This window comes from Melanotaenia boesemani, chromosome 14 (assembly GCF_017639745.1).
Source record: "Melanotaenia boesemani isolate fMelBoe1 chromosome 14, fMelBoe1.pri, whole genome shotgun sequence".
NCBI classification, from domain to species: Eukaryota; Metazoa; Chordata; class Actinopteri; order Atheriniformes; family Melanotaeniidae; genus Melanotaenia; species Melanotaenia boesemani.
Window position 1 is genome coordinate 30217110 of NC_055695.1, and position 19004 is coordinate 30236113.

Sequence of the window (19004 nt, forward strand, 5' to 3'; positions counted from 1 at the left end):
TTTTTATTTTGTACAAATTACTTTTCAAGCCTTTTTTTTTTTTTGGTTTCTTTTCTAACCTTTACACAGGTGTTGCTGCCATCACATTCACAATGAGCTCATATTTTTAATGAAATGATAAAAATGTGGTTTTAAATCATTGCATTGTTTTTTACATTTTAAATAGCGTACAGACTTTCTTTATAATGGGGTTGCACTTGAGTTGTGAGAGTAATGCATTTTTAAAAACAATATTTAAGAGTATCATATATGGTATATACAGGCTAAACCAGCACTGCTGCAGAGAACAGTTGAGTACATAGTAAAGATAATCTGTTAGTAAAATAGTTAAAACCCCAAACTTTAAGAGATCAATAAAAAGCCAAATGCAAGAATTTGGTAATAAGACGCATTTATTAATCATTTGGAGAGACATGCTAGACCTCTGTACACTGTGAATGGAGAACCAGGTCTGGATTGATCAGGTCTGCTGCACAGGCAGCACACACACATTTCCCCTCAGACAATCCCCCGACACTCCAAGACATGGACCCGCATTCCCAAAGATTCTCAGCACAGAGCTGCTCCTAGCGGCCAAATTCTAAGAAAACTCTTAGAATCATGATGTTTTCTTTGAATTTCCCCCCAAAAGTGAAGAGTAGATCCTAATAAAGATAAAAGTTCTTCCTAAAGAGTCTTAGCCCTTAAGAGAGCTCCGTAGATGAGATCTGTTAAGAGCAGGGAAGAGGATTCTAAGAGGCATAGGAGTTCCCTAAGCAGAGGAGAAAATAGCGGAAAGAAAAGGCAAGAGAGATATTCTCCAAACACCGGATGACAGTAAATTAAACGCTACAGACTGGATCGTGCAGGAATCATGATTGTTCGTAAAATCTACTTCTTTTACGCTCATTGACCAGTTGAGCCAGGAGCAAACATGGCTCCTCTGTCCAGATGGGCTTCCTGGTTCTTTTCCTCACTGCTGTTCACTGGCTTGTGGTAGATCTGAACACCAACCAACACCGCTTCTTATGAGCCGGTCAGCAATCACTGACATTTTACCCTCGTTAATATAAATGTAAGCAAATAAATGAAACTATTAGCATGTGAATACTGATAGTTTTAGTTTGATTTGATGACCCATTTTATGCCCATTATCACTAAAAGTGTATTGTTGTCTAGCTTCTAGGATCAACCAATCACAGCTTATGAAATGATGACTCATACCTAGAAACAGGGCCAACCACACCTCCTCACTAAGACAGGAGTTTCTGTCCATCCCTTGCTCAGAGTTGTCTGGGAATGTTCTGGAATCACTCCCAAGTTAAAAATCCTTGCTAAGTTAGGAGCTCTCTGAGAGGATTTTCTGAATCTTTAGGAATACGGGCCTTGGTCTATTTACAGGGAATGTAAGAACGGACCATCAGGAAATAAGGATGGACATCATATTTAACACTATGAATACAAATGAGCTTCTCAGTGTAGCGATCAGTCATTTTGTCTTTGTTTAAACAAAAACCACCAGTTGTCTTAAAAAAAAACCCTTTACCATGCCGAATGGTCAGTAAGAAGAGCAGAATATTGCTGTTTTACAACAGAAAACATGTCGGGGGAATCAAACCTGAACTTGTCATCATCAGAGCCACAAGTGTGTTCCTGTCAAGATCCCTGTGGTATCTGATCCAACTCCGTCTCTTTCATCATTATTATTTGGCTCATTATGTTGGTTAGAAAGTTTCACTACTTTTCATTTGGGAATGTGTGAACAATTCCTACATGTTTGACTCTAACACACATTAAGTATCCATGTACTAAGAATGTACAGTACATAGATATTCTGGATGTAAATTTTGTTTTTATTTTTGTTTTGTTTTTTATTATATACATATATATTTTTAAATCACATTCTTTTGACTTGCATTGTTGCTCTAAATCCATAACACGTTCGTAAAAAGTGCAGGAGAGATTTCACAACGAAGACAAGCCGGATCTAAAGTAGTGTTCTCGACACTGACTGACCTTACCACCGCTACGCTATGATACCCGACTCTGGAGAGGAGACGGGGAAGAGAAAGGCTGAATTTAGACACAGCCACATCCAATAATGTCAACATCAGTAGTCAGTTTAAACAAAAGCAGCAGAGGAAACTTCGTCTCCGTGGAAACACATTACATGTCTTTGACTTAAGTGACTGTACATTTACAATGAAGCTTCTCCTAACTTTATATTAACCTGAAAGCTCTACATGTGCAAATTTAGTCTTTTTTGTTGTCAAGGATGAAACAGATTTACAAAGTTACAGGCGTGTTTGATCACAGAGTGCATTCAGCAGATCACCACACAGGATTTTTCCGTTTTCTTTGTGACACAAAGCGAGGACTTACATGTGCAGATGTCCGACAAATACAGTTATCCCACAATGCAACGGCAGGGGGAGTCTATGAACAAAAAAGTGCCTTAAAAGGAGCTGAAATATGCTAATAATGATAACATGTGGCCCTCAGTGTAACTGCATCCTAATGTCTCTACAGAAAGCACACACACATACACACACAACAAAAATATTGTGAAGTAAATAAATTTAGCTCTTAAACAAAACAAAAAGAGGGCGTCAAGTCACCGGTGTAAGGTTATCATGTTTTCAAACTTGTGTACACAGGTAAACAGTACCTCTGCTTTACAACTAGGCATGCATTAGATACGCTGGATGTCACGGTTCGGCTTGTCCTGCAGCATCTGAAACATGAAGTATGAATCCCAGCTGGGTGACGGGCGGGAGCGCTGTGACTGGCTGTGAATGTTCAGGTTATTAGCTCTGAGATGCTAAAATGTAGTTGAAAACGTTGATCGGTAAGGAGTTTGTTGTGTTTGAGGTTGAACGGGGTCAGATTTTTTCTCTTTGTCCACAACAACAGCGCCATCCATAAAACCATGGCCCATCCCTTAATTTATACAAAAGTACAAAAAAGAAACTACAGAAAAAAGAAACTTCTGTTTTAACATAAAAAAGACGCAACTTGGGTATTTTTTCTATCTATGTTGTCTTCTTTTTTTCTCCCTCTCAGTTTTGTCAACAAAGTGGACCCAATTTCTCATATTGCTAGTTCCAACCAGGGACCTGTGGTCAGGTGAAGACGTCAGGATCTCAATGTGCAAAACCAACTGCAGATTAACCAATGGGAAGCAACTTAACAAGCATGTGGTGTAAATGATGTTCTGAAAAGGACTGACGGCGAGCATTAACAGGAGCAGCCGCCTTCAGTGGTCTGGGGCTCCTGCGGTTTGTCCAACTTGATGTCAATCACTGGAGAACAGTGTCAAGGAGGTAACACAAGCATGATGATGATGATGAAGATAAACAGCTGTAAAACATAAGCTACATTTTGTTTAGTTCAGCTGAACAAATCCAGAAGCTGGAGATTTAAGTTTCAACAGGCTGTAGTACCAACTTCCCTCCACTAGATGGTGCTTTCCCTTCAAATCTAAATATATAGACAAGAATGAGTAATTGTTTCCCCTGAAGTCCAGTTTGAATCTTAATTCTAGTATATTTATGGAGGCTGGTTGTCAAATATCCTAAAAATCTTCCCTGACAATGTTTATAAGATATCCTGCCCAACAAGAAGGGCTCTCTTCCAGTATTAGCAGGGAAATAAACTGAGGATGGATGCTGTCTGGAGTTAAAGCTGCTACATATTGGTGTTACTGAGATGTACGTCAGGATCTTTTTTTTTTTTTTTTTTTAAGATGCAGATAAGATGCTATTCCCTGTGGATCCTCGAGGGTATTTTTTTAAAATCCTACATCCTAGATCTTCAGACAAAAGAGGTAGATCATGACTGAAGTGTTTGTAAACGCCTCCATGTTTCCCTGCTGGTAAATATGACAGTGGAGCAGCTGCAGCCTCTTATTTATTATTCATGTTTCTGGTGAACTTTATGCATTTGCAAGGAGGAGGCTACAAAAACTCTGGCCTACATATTGTATGCAAATAAGACTGGAAGCTGCTTCAGTGTAGTTCTCAAATGGCCATCAAATGCAGGGGATGCAACGTGTTTCAACAGCAGCACACACAGCAGCATGTGTGTGTGTCTTATCATGTTTTATGATTGCATGTCATCGTGACATGATACCATCTCAAGGACAGAGTTTGAATACAGCGCATACTCCAGTGTTCCCAGGTGGACCAGTTCCCATCTGCAATGTGAAAGCTGGTGTCAGCTGCCAACATCTCTAAACCAAATGAGTCCTGTCAGTCCTGAATATGTTAGTCATCTGGAAACTGAGACACATTTTAAAATTCTGTACACATTTCTGAACGTAGCTGAGATTGCAGTGTTTGTTTAACAATAGTGGAATAACTGTAAGGTATTTTCACACCACAGACATCCAGTCCAGTGTAGGAGTGTAAGGAATGGTGAGAAAAACTCATTTAATTAGTGAGTTTCTACAATACTAGAATAAAACAACATATTTATGAGGCAAACCCAGTGATGTGCTGCTTGCATAACTAACTTTGGAAGTAATATCACACCATGGGGGGTAACCAGTACTAAATGCTGCACTGGAAGCTGCAGCGGAAGACGTGCACTCATTCAGCCGTAACAGCATGTTCCACTGTGCACCTGCATGTGGTTTTCTATATAAATACTGTGTTCAGAGGGCTTTTTATTACTGCCACTAGGGCGGAGGCCATGTTTTTGGAGGTGTTGGTCTGTCTGCCTGTTTGCTCAATAAGTTGTGAACGGATTTTAATTAAATTTTCAGACAACGTGACAAGTGTTCACATTTCAGGTGTTCCCTACAAATCAAGGATTTTCCCGGGGAGAGTAGCGACCCTTTTAGCACCTACTCCGTCGGGGTTCTGAAGGTGCGCAGCCGGGGCTGAAAATTATGACGTGTTGAGATAGCAGGCCACTATTGGCCAGAATTTTGACATTATGGAAAGAGTCAGGAAGGCAAGTCCCAATCCCTCCATCTTTAAAACCCCGAAGCCGCAGCTGTGGAAAATAATGGTGGCAGCAGCGGGAGTTCGCTGATCCTAAACGTTGCATCTTGCAGCCAGCAGCCTTCTCTGGCTTTGCTCGATGAACTGTTTTCTGATTACTTTAAACCAAGCAGCATGAAAATCACGAGCTTAAAGTCCTCCATCGTCACCACCATGCCACCATGATGTGGCATCTATCCTGATAATGGAAATAGTGATATTAGCTTGAAGTACACATAAAAGATGCTGGCATAGGGTGCGTACCTGGGTGGGCTGTTGGATCTTTTGGGGGGTTTTCTCAGGTGAGTGACGCGCTCTCTTAGTGCTTCTAGTTTATATTTTTCTTAGAAGTTGGATTGTGTTTAGCATTGTGTTCATCTTCCTGACAGACAAGATAAAAGCAGCTCAGAAAAGTGATTTACTTATTTAACCATATAATACACTTAAAAAACCCACAGCAGTTCATATGAGAGCTGAACTGGGGATGTTCATGTTGCACCATCACATTGCCCCACGGTGTTGCAAAGTGAACCGTTAACATACCAAGTACTGTTACATCATGTGTAAAAAAGCTGTGATGCTGATGTTTATATAAACACCACATCATGTTTGCTTTAGCTGCTGGTTTGAGTTGGTTTAAATTGTAATAATTCATTTTGATTTTAGCTTTAACTCGTCTGTCAGGAAAACATTTCATTATCCAAACTGAGAGCGTCTGCTGCAGGTAAGACACTGAATACCTATAACACCTCACACAAGTCTCCTTAAAGAAAAACAAAACAAAACAATACAAACTTAAATGTCCCTTTAACATGTTGTTTGAAAGTAGTAGTTTAACAATACTGCCATCTTGTGGTCAAGTTGGGGATAGCAACCATCTCAAACTACCCACCCATTATCTCCCGTATCAGAAAAAAAAAGTAGTTATAATCCAAGCAGAAGTTTAGGCCTCTCCTAAGCTGAAAGTGACTCGTGCTACAAAATCTCAGCGTCCATTTTATCAGGTCTACTTTCTAGTACCAGTTTGGACCTCCTTTTTCCTCCAAAACTGCCTTAATGGTGTCATAGAGTCAACAAGGTGTTGGAAACCTTCCTCAGAGGTTTTCTCCATATTGATATGACAGCATCACACAGTTGCTGCAGGTTTGTCGGCTGCATCCATGATGAGAATCTCCCGTTCCACCACATCCCAAAGTTGCTCTACTGGACTGAGATCTGGTGACTGTGGAGGTCGTTGGAGTCCAGTGTTACGGCCCCTGCTGTTTGCAGACAGCTGTGGCCGTTTGTGTTTGATTAGGGGCGGCAGAGCGCTGCCCGGAGTGGCCAAGGCCAGCGCCTTTGTCCCCGGCCCTGTGTGACTGGCACCCCTCTGGACCAGTCAGGCTGCAGCCTACGGGGAAGCTCAGGCTGAAAAGGCTGCAGCCGAGGCAGGTCTAGAGGGGGAGAAGCCAGAATGGCTCCGGCCGCTCTCCCCCTCATGTTGTGCACCGGGTGTGTGTGTGTCGCGACCACCTCCCTTTCACAATGGGTGCTTAAGTGTTTAGTTGAGTTAAGTTTACTTTGTGGTTGTGTTAGAGCTGGGCTAGGTTAGCGTTTTATTGTGTTGTGACGACGGTCACTTTAGTTATGGGCCTGTTGCTTTTGTTTGGTTTTAGTTTCCTCACTGAGTTGAGGTTGTGTCTGTGTGTGCACTCGGTGAGTGTTTGGTATAGGTTTTGGTTTGTTTCTTTCTGCAGGTCTGCTAACCCCAGCTCATCTTTATTTTGTTTTACAGGTTGTCCATCACTTTCACGGGAATTGTAAATAAATGTGCTTTTATTTTGAAGTACCACCTGTCCACGCCGTGTTTCTTTGTTACGTCCTTCCATACCCCTGAGTCGGGTCGTAACAAGGGGTATGAGGAAGGGTGTAACAAAGAATAAAAACGTTGAGGACAGATGGTTAATTTAAAATAAGCACATTTTATTAAAACTCGTGAACGGTGAATGAAACCTGTAACGGAAAATACACAAAGTAAACAAGTGCTGGGGTTAGCGGACCTGCTGAAAGAAACAAACCAAACATCTCCCTAAATCCACCGAGTGCAACCCACAACATAACTGCAACTCGGGGTGAAACCTAAAACCAAATAAAAAGCAGCAGATCCATAAACTAAGGTGACCGTCGTCACAACATAACCAGCTAACCTAGCCCAACACAGAACTAATCACAATTAAACTTAAACACCACAACACACACCCAGTGCACAACATGGGAGGGAAAGCGGCCTGAGCCATTCTGGCTCTCCCCCCCCGACTGACTTCTGCTGCAGCCTTTTCAGCACGAGCTTCTTCCAAGCTGCAGCCTGATTGGTCCGATGGTTAACCAGTCAGAAGGGAGGAGATTGAGGTGTGCCGGCTCCAGCCACTCCAAATAGAGCCAGCAATTGGCAGTAGCCGTAACACACCCCCCCTCAAGTTTCAAACTCCTCTCAAAGGATTTTGAAACAAAAACACAATCACAAAAACGGCCAGCTCACTCTTACGCACACACCACAACAAGGTAGGGCAACACACAGCCACTACCACAAAGTGCGCAAAACACACAAACTCCAAACAACACAAAGCACCAGCCGGTCACCACAAAGCAAAAGGGGCCGATGGCGAGTTCACCCCCACACACACAGAATAGGCACCCTATACTGAGAAGCAGCACACACATGGCGAACGAGGAGAGGGGACTGAACAACGCAGCAATCACAAACCACCGCCCGCCACCTTCACCCCCACCAGGGTGTCGGAATACAGTGGTGTAACAGGGGAGAACTAAACAGGCGCTTACCTGTGCCACCCTCCCGACTCCCGAGAGGTACGTTCACCACCACAAAGGGGAATGAACTAAACAGTCTCTTACCTGCGTCACCCTCCCGACTCTCGAGAGGTACGTCCTCCTTCACAAAGGGTCGCCCCTAGGCCAGAGCGCCCTGCAAAAGCCGCGGCTTAAAGTTCAGGCACTCACCACCCTCGCATACATACTCCCACTGGAGTCACCGCCCTAGCAGCTTCCAGGTGCCACAAACTTCAAAATGGAGCGAACCCTCCGATCGGCGCCCTTCCGCCACCGGAAGTAGCTGAAAGGAGGCTAACAGCTCTCACCCACATCCACAAAACAAAATGGCCTACCTTATCCCCAATCCGTGAAACCAGGGAACCTTCCAGATGGAACAATGAAAGTATCCCGGACGAGCCCCCACTTGTTACGACCCGACTCAGGGGTATGGAAGGGCGTAACAAAGAAACACGGCGTGGACAGGTACTTCAAAATAAAAGCACATTTATTTACAATTCCCGTGAAAGTGATGGACAACCTGTAAAACAAAATAAAGATGAGCTGGGGTTAGCGGACCTGCAGAAAGAAACAAACCAAAACCTATACCAAACACTCACCGAGTGCACACACAGACACAACCGCAACTCGGTGAGGAAACTAAAACCAAACAAAAGCAACAGGCCCATAACTAAAGTGACAGTCGTCACAACACAATAAAACGCTAACCTAGCCCAGCTCTAACACAACCACAAAGTAAACTTAACTCAACTAAACACTTAAGCACCCATTGTGAAAGGGAGGTGGTCGCGACACACACACACCCGGTGCACAACATGAGGGGGAGAGCGGCCGGAGCCATTCTGGCTTCTCCCCCTCTAGACCTGCCTCGGCTGCAGCCTTTTCAGCCTGAGCTTCCCCGTAGGCTGCAGCCTGGCTGGTCCAGAGGGGTGCCAGTCACACAGGGGCGGGGACAAAGGCGCTGGCCTTGGCCACTCAGGGCAGCTCTCTGCCGCCCCTAATCAAACACAAACGGCCACAGCTGTCTGCAAACAGCAGGGGCCGTAACACACCCCCCCTCAAGTTTCAAACTCCTCTCAAAGGATTTTGAAACAAAAACACAATCACAAAAACGGCCAGCTCACTCTTACGCACACACCACAACAAGGTAGGGCAACACACAGCCACTACCACAAAGTGCGCAAAACACACAAACTCCAAACAACACAAAGCACCAGCCGGTCACCACAAAGCAAAAGGGGCCGATGGCGAGTTCACCCCCACACACACAGAATAGGCACCCTATACTGAGAAGCAGCACACACATGGCGAACGAGGAGAGGGGACTGAACAACGCAGCAATCACAAACCACCGCCCGCCACCTTCACCCCCACCAGGGTGTCGGAATACAGTGGTGTAACAGGGGAGAACTAAACAGGCGCTTACCTGTGCCACCCTCCCGACTCCCGAGAGGTACGTTCACCACCACAAAGGGGAATGAACTAAACAGTCTCTTACCTGCGTCACCCTCCCGACTCTCGAGAGGTACGTCCTCCTTCACAAAGGGTCGCCCCTAGGCCAGAGCGCCCTGCAAAAGCCGCGGCTTAAAGTTCAGGCACTCACCACCCTCGCATACATACTCCCACTGGAGTCACCGCCCTAGCAGCTTCCAGGTGCCACAAACTTCAAAATGGAGCGAACCCTCCGATCGGCGCCCTTCCGCCACCGGAAGTAGCTGAAAGGAGGCTAACAGCTCTCACCCACATCCACAAAACAAAATGGCCTACCTTATCCCCAATCCGTGAAACCAGGGAACCTTCCAGATGGAACAATGAAAGTATCCCGGACGAGCCCCCACTTGTTACGACCCGACTCAGGGGTATGGAAGGGCGTAACAAAGAAACACGGCGTGGACAGGTACTTCAAAATAAAAGCACATTTATTTACAATTCCCGTGAAAGTGATGGACAACCTGTAAAACAAAATAAAGATGAGCTGGGGTTAGCGGACCTGCAGAAAGAAACAAACCAAAACCTATACCAAACACTCACCGAGTGCACACACAGACACAACCGCAACTCGGTGAGGAAACTAAAACCAAACAAAAGCAACAGGCCCATAACTAAAGTGACAGTCGTCACAACACAATAAAACGCTAACCTAGCCCAGCTCTAACACAACCACAAAGTAAACTTAACTCAACTAAACACTTAAGCACCCATTGTGAAAGGGAGGTGGTCGCGACACACACACACCCGGTGCACAACATGAGGGGGAGAGCGGCCGGAGCCATTCTGGCTTCTCCCCCTCTAGACCTGCCTCGGCTGCAGCCTTTTCAGCCTGAGCTTCCCCGTAGGCTGCAGCCTGGCTGGTCCAGAGGGGTGCCAGTCACACAGGGGCGGGGACAAAGGCGCTGGCCTTGGCCACTCAGGGCAGCTCTCTGCCGCCCCTAATCAAACACAAACGGCCACAGCTGTCTGCAAACAGCAGGGGCCGTAACACACCCCCCTTAAAGTGTCAAAATCCTCAAGGATTTTGGCACAATACAAAAACACAACAAACAAAAACAAAATAAACACACGAACACGATTGGCAGTGTTGCTCCAATCCCAGCCTGTGCCCCAAAAATGTTCTCCACAGAGAACACGGAGGTACGCCAAACCTTCTGGGACTATTCTACCGTCCCCGACTAGGGACATCAATCCGGCAGGACTCATCCTGCTACTTACACTCGAATAGTCCTACTGATCAATGGCTACCAATCAGCACAGCTAGCACACAAATCACAACACTACCAAACTACAAATGAGGGAGACAAGACGCCCAGTCTTGCCTCTTCCTCCGAAGGTGAGGGAAACAAACCATCTCTCACTCCACACACGAGCAAACCCTTTCGGCCACCACAACCGAAAGGAGGCCGACGGCGAGTTCACCCCCACCACGCTTCGAATGACAGGCTCACAAAACCACCACGGAGCAGCTAAAAAGGCATAAACAAAGATGAGCGCCTGAACACACGCAGCCGTCACACATCCGCACCGTCTACACCCCCACCAGGGTGTCAGAAACAGTGGGCGGCATCTCAGGGGAGGACTACAGGCACTCAACCTGGGTCACCCTCTCAACCTTTGAGAGGTACGTCCTCCATCTCCCGAAGGGTCGCCCCTAGGCCAGAGCGCCCTATACAGCTGCAGCCTTGAGTTCAGGTCACCTATCACCTTTACACACACACACACGCTCCCACTGGAGTCGTGGCCTCAGCAGCTCCGAATGCCCGTCACCAGCATGGAGTGAATTCACCCGACGGCACCATGCTCCACCGGAAGCTGCCAACCGGAAGCCCCTTCCAAATAATAGTTCCCAATCACGCACACAAGAAAAAAAAAACAAATGGCTAAATTATCCACACTGCGCAAAACCCCAGGAGATCCTTCCAGATGACATTAGAAGAAAATTTCCTGGACGAGCCCCCACTTGAATTGTAAATAAATGGGCTTTTATTTTAACTTACCACCTGTCCTCACCGTGTTTTTTGTTACGCCCTTCCATACCCCTGAGTCGGGTCGTAACACCAGTAAACTCATCGTCATGTTCTAGAAAGCAGGTGGAGATGATCTGAGCTTTGTGACATGGTGCATTATCCTGCTGGAAGTAGCATCAGAAGATGCTCCACTGTGGTCATAAAGGGATGGACATGGTCAGCAACAATACTCAGGTAGGCTGTGCTGGTTAAACCAGGCCATGTTGGTACTAAGGAGCCCAAAGTGGGCCAAGAAAATATCCCCACACCATCATAACATCAGCAGCCTGAAGCGTTGATCCAAGGCAGGATGGATCCATGTTTTCATGATGTTTCCACCAAATTCTGATCCTAGCATCTGAATGTGGAGCTGAAATGGAGACTCATCAGACCAGCAACGTTTCTCCATCTTCTATTGTCCAGTGATGGTGAATGTGTGTGAATTGTAGCCTCAGTTTCCTGTTCTTAGCTGACAGGAGACACCCGGTGTGTCTTCTGCTGCTGTAGCCCATCTGCTTCAAGGTTGGACGTGTTGTGTGTTCAGAGATGCTGTTCTGCAGACCTTGGTTGGAACCAGTGCTTATTTGACTTCCTGTTTCCTTTCTATCATCTCCAACCAGTCTGTCCATTCTCCTCTGACATCAACAAGACATTCTGGTCCAGACAACTGCTGCTCACTGGATATTTTCTCTTCTTCAGACCGTTCTCTGTAAACCCTAGAGTCCATCTGTTGCAGGTAGAATTGAATATACAGCTTAGAGGAACACAGATCCCCAAATCCACAGATCATACCGGGATAAAAACCAAACCATAACTTTTTTTGTACTACAGAGTTGGTTGGTTTACATCAGGGAAATAGTTTTAAAGCATTTCTAAAACTCTGCACATCTTTAGGACTTCCTTGTTCCTCTGACTTAGTCCGGTGCTCGTAACAGGAGATAATTATTAACACATTAATAAAATGGTAAAAAAAAGAGCATTAAAGCAGCTTTACATTCATCCTGGTCAGGATTTACTGTCTAATACTGAAACACTGCTCTGCTGTCACATTCACATAAACTATCAACAACCTGTAAACATTCTTATTTGCATGAATGGAGTCTGTTTCTCCCCTGAGCATCTGGTCTTCACATCCTCCTCAACTCACAAGTTAATGAGTTATAAAGCTGTCACTTCTCCGTCAGTGTGAAGCTACGTCAGCGCGCCGAGGAGCACGGCAGTGTTTTTCTGCTGCAGGGAAACCAAATGCTGATGGTGAAGTGAAGGATTGTAGCTCACCTACTAGTCCCACCTTCACCAACACGAAGAGCCGTTTCAGGCACAGTGAAATTAATATATAAAGTATGCTATGAAATAAATAAATATGCCAATGAAACATAAACAGATAATGTGTTTTTATTTTATTTAATAAATGTTATATATTTACACTTATTTAATATTTTATTAGTATTATTTTATTAGTACATTCTATTAAAACATTTTATTTACTTCATTTGCATATTTATTTATTGAATATTTCTACACTTCAGTATTTATCTGTTCGTGGTGAAGGGAACGAACTTCGTACAGCACCAGTTAAATACTCAGGTCAGTTACCTCTCAGACATCAGAGCTGTCCTGAACTCTCTGTTTTTCATCGTATTTCCTGATTATTAAACGTATCTCACAATCAGATGATTACGTTTTCTCTCATCCCGTTTCGTCTGTGTGTAATGAGGCGTGCTGGCGTCGGGAGGTGGAGGTGTCGTGATGGATGGCTTCAAATGGAGCATCTCCACTCTTGTTAATGCACTGTGAGTAGTATTGATCTCACTAGAAGAAAGGCTGGAGGATGTAGGATGATGTATTACATATTATTCTTTACATTTAGCAACATTTGGTTATTTGTTCTCCTTTCAACGACAATTTCAACTCTGGAAAATCTAGAGACCAAAATTCAGCCGCGGTGATAGAAAGAGGCTGTGAGTGAGCAGAAGTCTTAGATCTGTACTGTGTGCAGTGTGTTTCCTGCTTGTAGATCGGGGCAGACGGGTCATGCTGAATTATGATGGATGTCCAGGCCTGTGGGTTAGCTTCTGCTCACCCTCTGAGAACAACTTCCTACCTAAACATCGTGTCATTAACACTGCAGATCTGCAGGCAGGCCGAGTGAAGAGGATAGTCGACCCAGAGCAAGTGTGGGGGTCATCTGTGTTAATAAGGAAGCCAGAAATTTAAATTAAAATCATCTCACCAGACTCGTGTTGGCTGGAAAAGAAAAGATGATAATAAAGGTCCTGTTAGGAACTAAAATTGTATTTTTGTCTTCACTATGAACCCAAAATCTTAGACGCCACCAATTACTTCAACAGAACCCAAAAGAACTTCAGTTTTAAATCAGTTTTGTATTTTTAGCCACAATCATGCAGTAAAACACTTAATGACCACTTTATCAGGCTCACCTGTTTACATATCTAATCAGCCAATCACAGGGCAGCAGCTCAACACATCTAGTCATATAGAGATGAAGAAGACGACTTTATGAAGTTAAAACTGAGCATCAGAATGAGGAAGAAGGACATTTAAGTGATTTTGAACGTAGCATGGTTGTTGGTCTGAGTTTTTACTTGGATTTTTACACACAACCATCTCTAGGGTTTACAGAGAATGGTCTGAAGAAGAGAAAATATCCAGTGAGCAGCAGTTGTCTGGACCAGATTGTCTGATTGGTGTCAGAGGAGAATGGACAGACTGGTTGGAGATGATAGAAAAACAACAGGAAGTCCAATAAGCTCTGGTTCTAACCAAGGTCTGCAGAACAGCATCTCTGAACACACAACACGCCCAACCTTGAAGCAGATGGGCTACAGCAGCAGAAGACCACACCGGGTGTCTCCTGTCAGCCAAGAACAGGAAACTGAGGCTACAATTCACACACACTCACCAACACTGGACAATAGAAGATGGAGAAACGTTGCTGGTCTGATGAGTCTCCATTTCAGCTCCACATTCAGATGCTAGGCTCAGAATTTGGTGGAAACATCATGAAAACATGGATCCATCCTGCCTTGGATCAATGGTTCAGACTGCTGGTGGTGTAATGGTGTGGGGAATATTTTCTTGTCCCACTTTGGGCCCCTTAGTACCAACATGGCCTGGTTTAACCAGCACAGCCTGCCTGAGTATTGTTGCTGACCATGTCCATCCCTTTATGACCACAGTGGAGCATCTTCTGATGCTACTTCCAGCAGGATAATGCACCATGTCACAAAGCTCAGATCATCTCCACCTGCTTTCTAGAACATGACGATGAGTTCACTGGACTCGACGGCCTCCACAGCCACCAGATCTCAGTCCAGTAGAGCAGCTTTGGGATGTGGTGGAACGAGAGATTCTCATCATGGATGAAGAAGGCAAACCTGCAGCAACTGTGTGATGCTGTCATGTCAATGTGGAGAAAACCTCTGAGGAAGGTTTCCACCACCTTGTTTAATCTATGACATTAAAAATTAAGGCAGTTTTGTTGGAAAAAGGGTCCAAACCTGTTACTAGCAAGGTGGATTTGATAAAGTGGACGCTGAGTTTATGTAGCATGACTCATTATTAGCTTAGGAAAATCCAAAACTTCTGCTTTGTGTTGATTTTAACACTTTTATTATTTTGATATGAATATTAATGACAGCTCTAGAAGGAAGAACAAAGTTTTCTGTGGTTCCACTTCTAATAATGATGTGGGGATGGTGTCCTCTGGTGAAGTAAACATCACATTTTCCTGAAGTAAATAACAACTCTGTTGTTCCTGTAGTGCAGAATGCTAACACTGCAATGTGAAACAGGTTAAACCTTCCAGCAGCTCCATCCAACACCACTCTGTTTTTTATTAGAAGTCTGGCATGAATTGTTCTGGTGATTCAACATGTCAGAAAACTGCGACTCCATCGGGATGGTAATACGACACGAACTGTATCATCTCGTGTGAACTGCAAATATCGCACACAGAGGCCTTTTCTGCCACTTTTCAAGGCATATCCGAATGAAAAGTGAGGAATGTTAATGGGAAAGTGGGAATGAGTGAATGCCGCTACTTTAACAGAATGATCACACATTAATGTTGCATATCTTAGGTGTGAAAAGGGCTTTAGAATATTCCACGCACAATATAACATTCCTCATGTGATAGATAAAATCTATGATCTGCTGGTTTATAAAAGCTATCCATCTATGCTACAGTGCAGCTTTGGTTTGGCCGTGCTGCAGCCTTCCTCAGGCGAAGCTCTAACATTCCCAGCAGATATGAGGAGCTGGTGACCGACGGCTGGACGCTGAGATGGCTGTCACAGCTTGAAATGAGCTGCAAACACAAACTACACATGTCAGACAGCAGTGCTGAAACAAGCAGCGAGAACGTTCCCTGAAAACACATTTAAACAGACGACTGGCTGACGCTTGTTTCAAGACGTAACATTTCAGCGTGGATGATGATGATGATGATGCACCCTCATCAAGGTAACAGTGTTTCCTCTGCACTCAGTCTGTTTACATGAACGAAATGATGATTTTTATACTGTTAAAAAGTCTCGTTAGTCAAAGGATACTTCCTTCTTTGCTCGTTTCCTGCATACTTTCCATCCCTGGAAGAGCAGCTGCGACACGTCGAAACAGCTGGAAGAGATAAACAGAACAAAGACGGTTGATCAGCTGGATGGCTGTTTATCTCGGACCTTAAAGTGAGGTTAAACCTGTGAGATTACCACAGAGGAGTCAGAATTAAGATACTTTTTGAATTTGTGAATTATTTCATGGCTGCACAATATTAGGAAAACACTTGATAACACTTTTAAAAGTTGTCATGACGATATGATCTGTGATAAATAAAATTTTAAGGAGCTATGATCTTTTCTCATACAAAAGCTCCCATGCAGCGGAGGTTAAATGTGTGTCCCCTGCTGCTTTGTACAAGTATCGGGCATGTCCTGCAGAGTACATGTGTTTGTAGTGAGTCATCTCTCTTCTCTCTAATGTTGTTCCAAATGGCCGACGTGCTGTTCTGTTTTCGCTACGAGCTCTTCTGTATCCACATTTTCTTCACTCCTCTTGCTACCTTCCACTGTCGCAATCCATGTGCTCTATTGCTGGAGCCGTTAGCATCTACATGGTACATCCAGGATAGTAAGAGTCCATTTGATCCGCCTCTGACAAACACAGAGCATGAATGCTCTGCGTCACATCACATCCTTAAAATATGCTAACAGCGACCACTTTTTTTCACAGTTTTATGTGTTTCACGCAGGTTAATATCATGATGTAGGTAAATTTTCTTTTTTAGAGACTCTTTGGCTGCTAGCTTGTCATGTTTTTGTCACAGTGATTTTGGGGTTTTTGAGCCGGACGTAGACAGGCTGTTCTTGAGGGATTTGTAGTTTTAAAGCAGCGGAGCCCCGTTAAACGATGTACCTGGAGTCCCTGCTGCTATTCAGTCAGGTGAACTCAGTAAGCTTTGTTAAATCATTATAATTCATCTCAAGATTAAAATCAAATCAAATCAAAATGACCTGTTATATGTGTGCTATGGCCACGAATTCCCTAACATACGTTTACCTCTTGTTCCCATGTTTAATAAATCTGTGGCCAAGAGTTATTAAATCATGTATTTTCCATTGATGCTACCAGACGGGCTTCCTGGGAAACAAGTAAAGACTGATGAATCGGGTGTTTTGGACTGTGATAAAAGGATGTTGTCACCGGCATGCTTGTGCTTTAAAAATCAGGGTTTGCTTATTTGCATAGAAATTAAAAAATCTGAAATTCAGCCTTAAAAAAAACTACTTTATTTGTATTGAGATTCCTGTATTTGCTGGCTCAACGTTGGGATGGGGAACAATGACACAGCCAAACAATGGGAACGCTGCAGCCTGGGGATGCAGCATGAGGACCTTTGTTTTGGTTTCACAGCACCATGTTCAGCTCTGGGACTCGGCTGTTTGCGTCCACAGTCTGTAAATGAGGTGAAGAAAAGCCTCCTCTGTCTGTGCTGCTGCACTATGAGCCAGGCGGCTGCCGTCAACACCGTTCACTGACGGACACAACACAGCCGGCCTTCATCTCCCACTTCTGAACTTCCACAGACTGGCTGGCGTGAACAACAATCATCTATTCAGAAACAGACGGACTTTGTTAAAAAAAGCTGCTCTTTGTTTCTGGAAGCATCAAAATCTTTGGAAACATTAGTCAGCAAGCAATGAATGAAGCACAAAACACAGAAATGCAGCAGCAAAGGCAGTGAAGAAAAGAGGCAGGTGGACATTTCATCGATTTACATCCATTCACTGATCAGAACTGAAAATATCGATCAAACATTGACACAGTGATCATTTATAAAGATGTTGTTAGGAAAGAAAGAAAATGAGGAAAATGATATCCACCTGTACTATCTTTGTTTTTATAACTAAGTTGTAAAAGTATTTGGTTTTAGGAGGAAGGTTTACACTATATTGTAATTTAATGTCTACAGAATGAAATATATTCTTTCAGTTTTCTCTTACATGATGTGAACATTTTAAAGTTCAGACTGTGGTTCAGGATATTTTTGTTTAAGGAACAGATCATGTTTACATTAATGAATGAACGTCCCTTTAAAGCTCAGGATGACGGATTAAACTGATCTAAAGATTCAGTCCAATCCTCTGGTTTTCTTAGCATAAGTTCTAATAAACTGAATTAATCTGGGTCATAAAGTTGATTTGTCTTAACTGGAATATAATTAATGAATTGGACTAAAATTAATTGTATTATGATTAATAAAATGGACCACAATTATTTGGGTTGCTATTTATAAATCGGAGTACAATTAATTAGATCATGATATAAAAACTACACTACAATTAATTGCATTAAAATTTGTGAACTGAACTAAAATTAATTTAATTATAATTTATAAATTGGACTCAAATTTATTGATTATGATTCATCAAGTGTACTACAAAAAATTCGATTATAATTGAAAAAATGACTGGAATTAACTGGAATATAATATTTTAATTGGAATATAATTAAAGTGGTCCCTCACCATATCGCGGTTCATCTGCGGTTTTGCTGTTTAGCAGATGCTTTTTGTATGCAGCACTTTATATTAAAGTATGAAAATCCCATTTCAACCATTCTATGTCCAAGTGTTACTGTAGGATTCAGCCCACTGTGTTTTGTGTCTTGATTGGCCAAAGGACTCTGGACAGAGTCAGTCTACTTCATGTCCTGCTGTCTTTTTCTGAAAAAGACAGCAACAGCCGGGCCTCCTGTGAAAAACGGCGTTACAGACGAGGGTGGGGACGCAGCTCCAGCAGTGAAGCTGGAATATATTTTACGGGGTGAGTAATTATTAAGAAATTCACGTTGTTAAATATAGTAGGTGTGTGTGAGAATGTTGAAAATGTTCATTATAGTTTGGGAAAGGCCTATAAACACTCCGAGGAGGGATAATCAGGCCTTAACATGCATTTGAACTGTGAAAAATGAATAAGGCCGTCATTTCGCCGGGTGTTTTCAGAACGTAACCCCCGCAATAAACATGGGACCGCTGTGTTCGCATTATAATTTCAAAATAGAAATACAGCTAAATAAATTATAATTGGAATGGAAATAATGGATAATAACTGGACTAAAGTCAACTGGACTGAATTGGATTGTTTCTGTAAAAATGTCCATTTTAACTGAATTAAAGAATAAAATTGTATTTTTA

The 19004-nt window shown here is 43.4% G+C and overlaps 1 protein-coding gene across 2 annotated transcripts in view; it reads right to left on the bottom strand.

Moving 5' to 3' along the window:
* Positions 1-1578: 1578 nt before the first annotated feature.
* rab6ba (RAB6B, member RAS oncogene family a) overlaps positions 1579-19004 on the bottom strand; it is a 70436-nt gene continuing 53010 nt past the window's right edge. For both annotated transcript variants that reach the window (XM_042006894.1, XM_042006895.1), the window contains exons 7-8: positions 15865-15931; positions 1579-3281 (exon numbers count right to left, since the gene is read on the bottom strand). In XM_042006894.1, the coding sequence (XP_041862828.1) occupies positions 3217-3281; positions 15865-15931 (132 nt within the window). In that variant the 3' untranslated portion in view covers positions 1579-3216. The remainder of the gene's footprint in view (positions 3282-15864; positions 15932-19004) is intronic.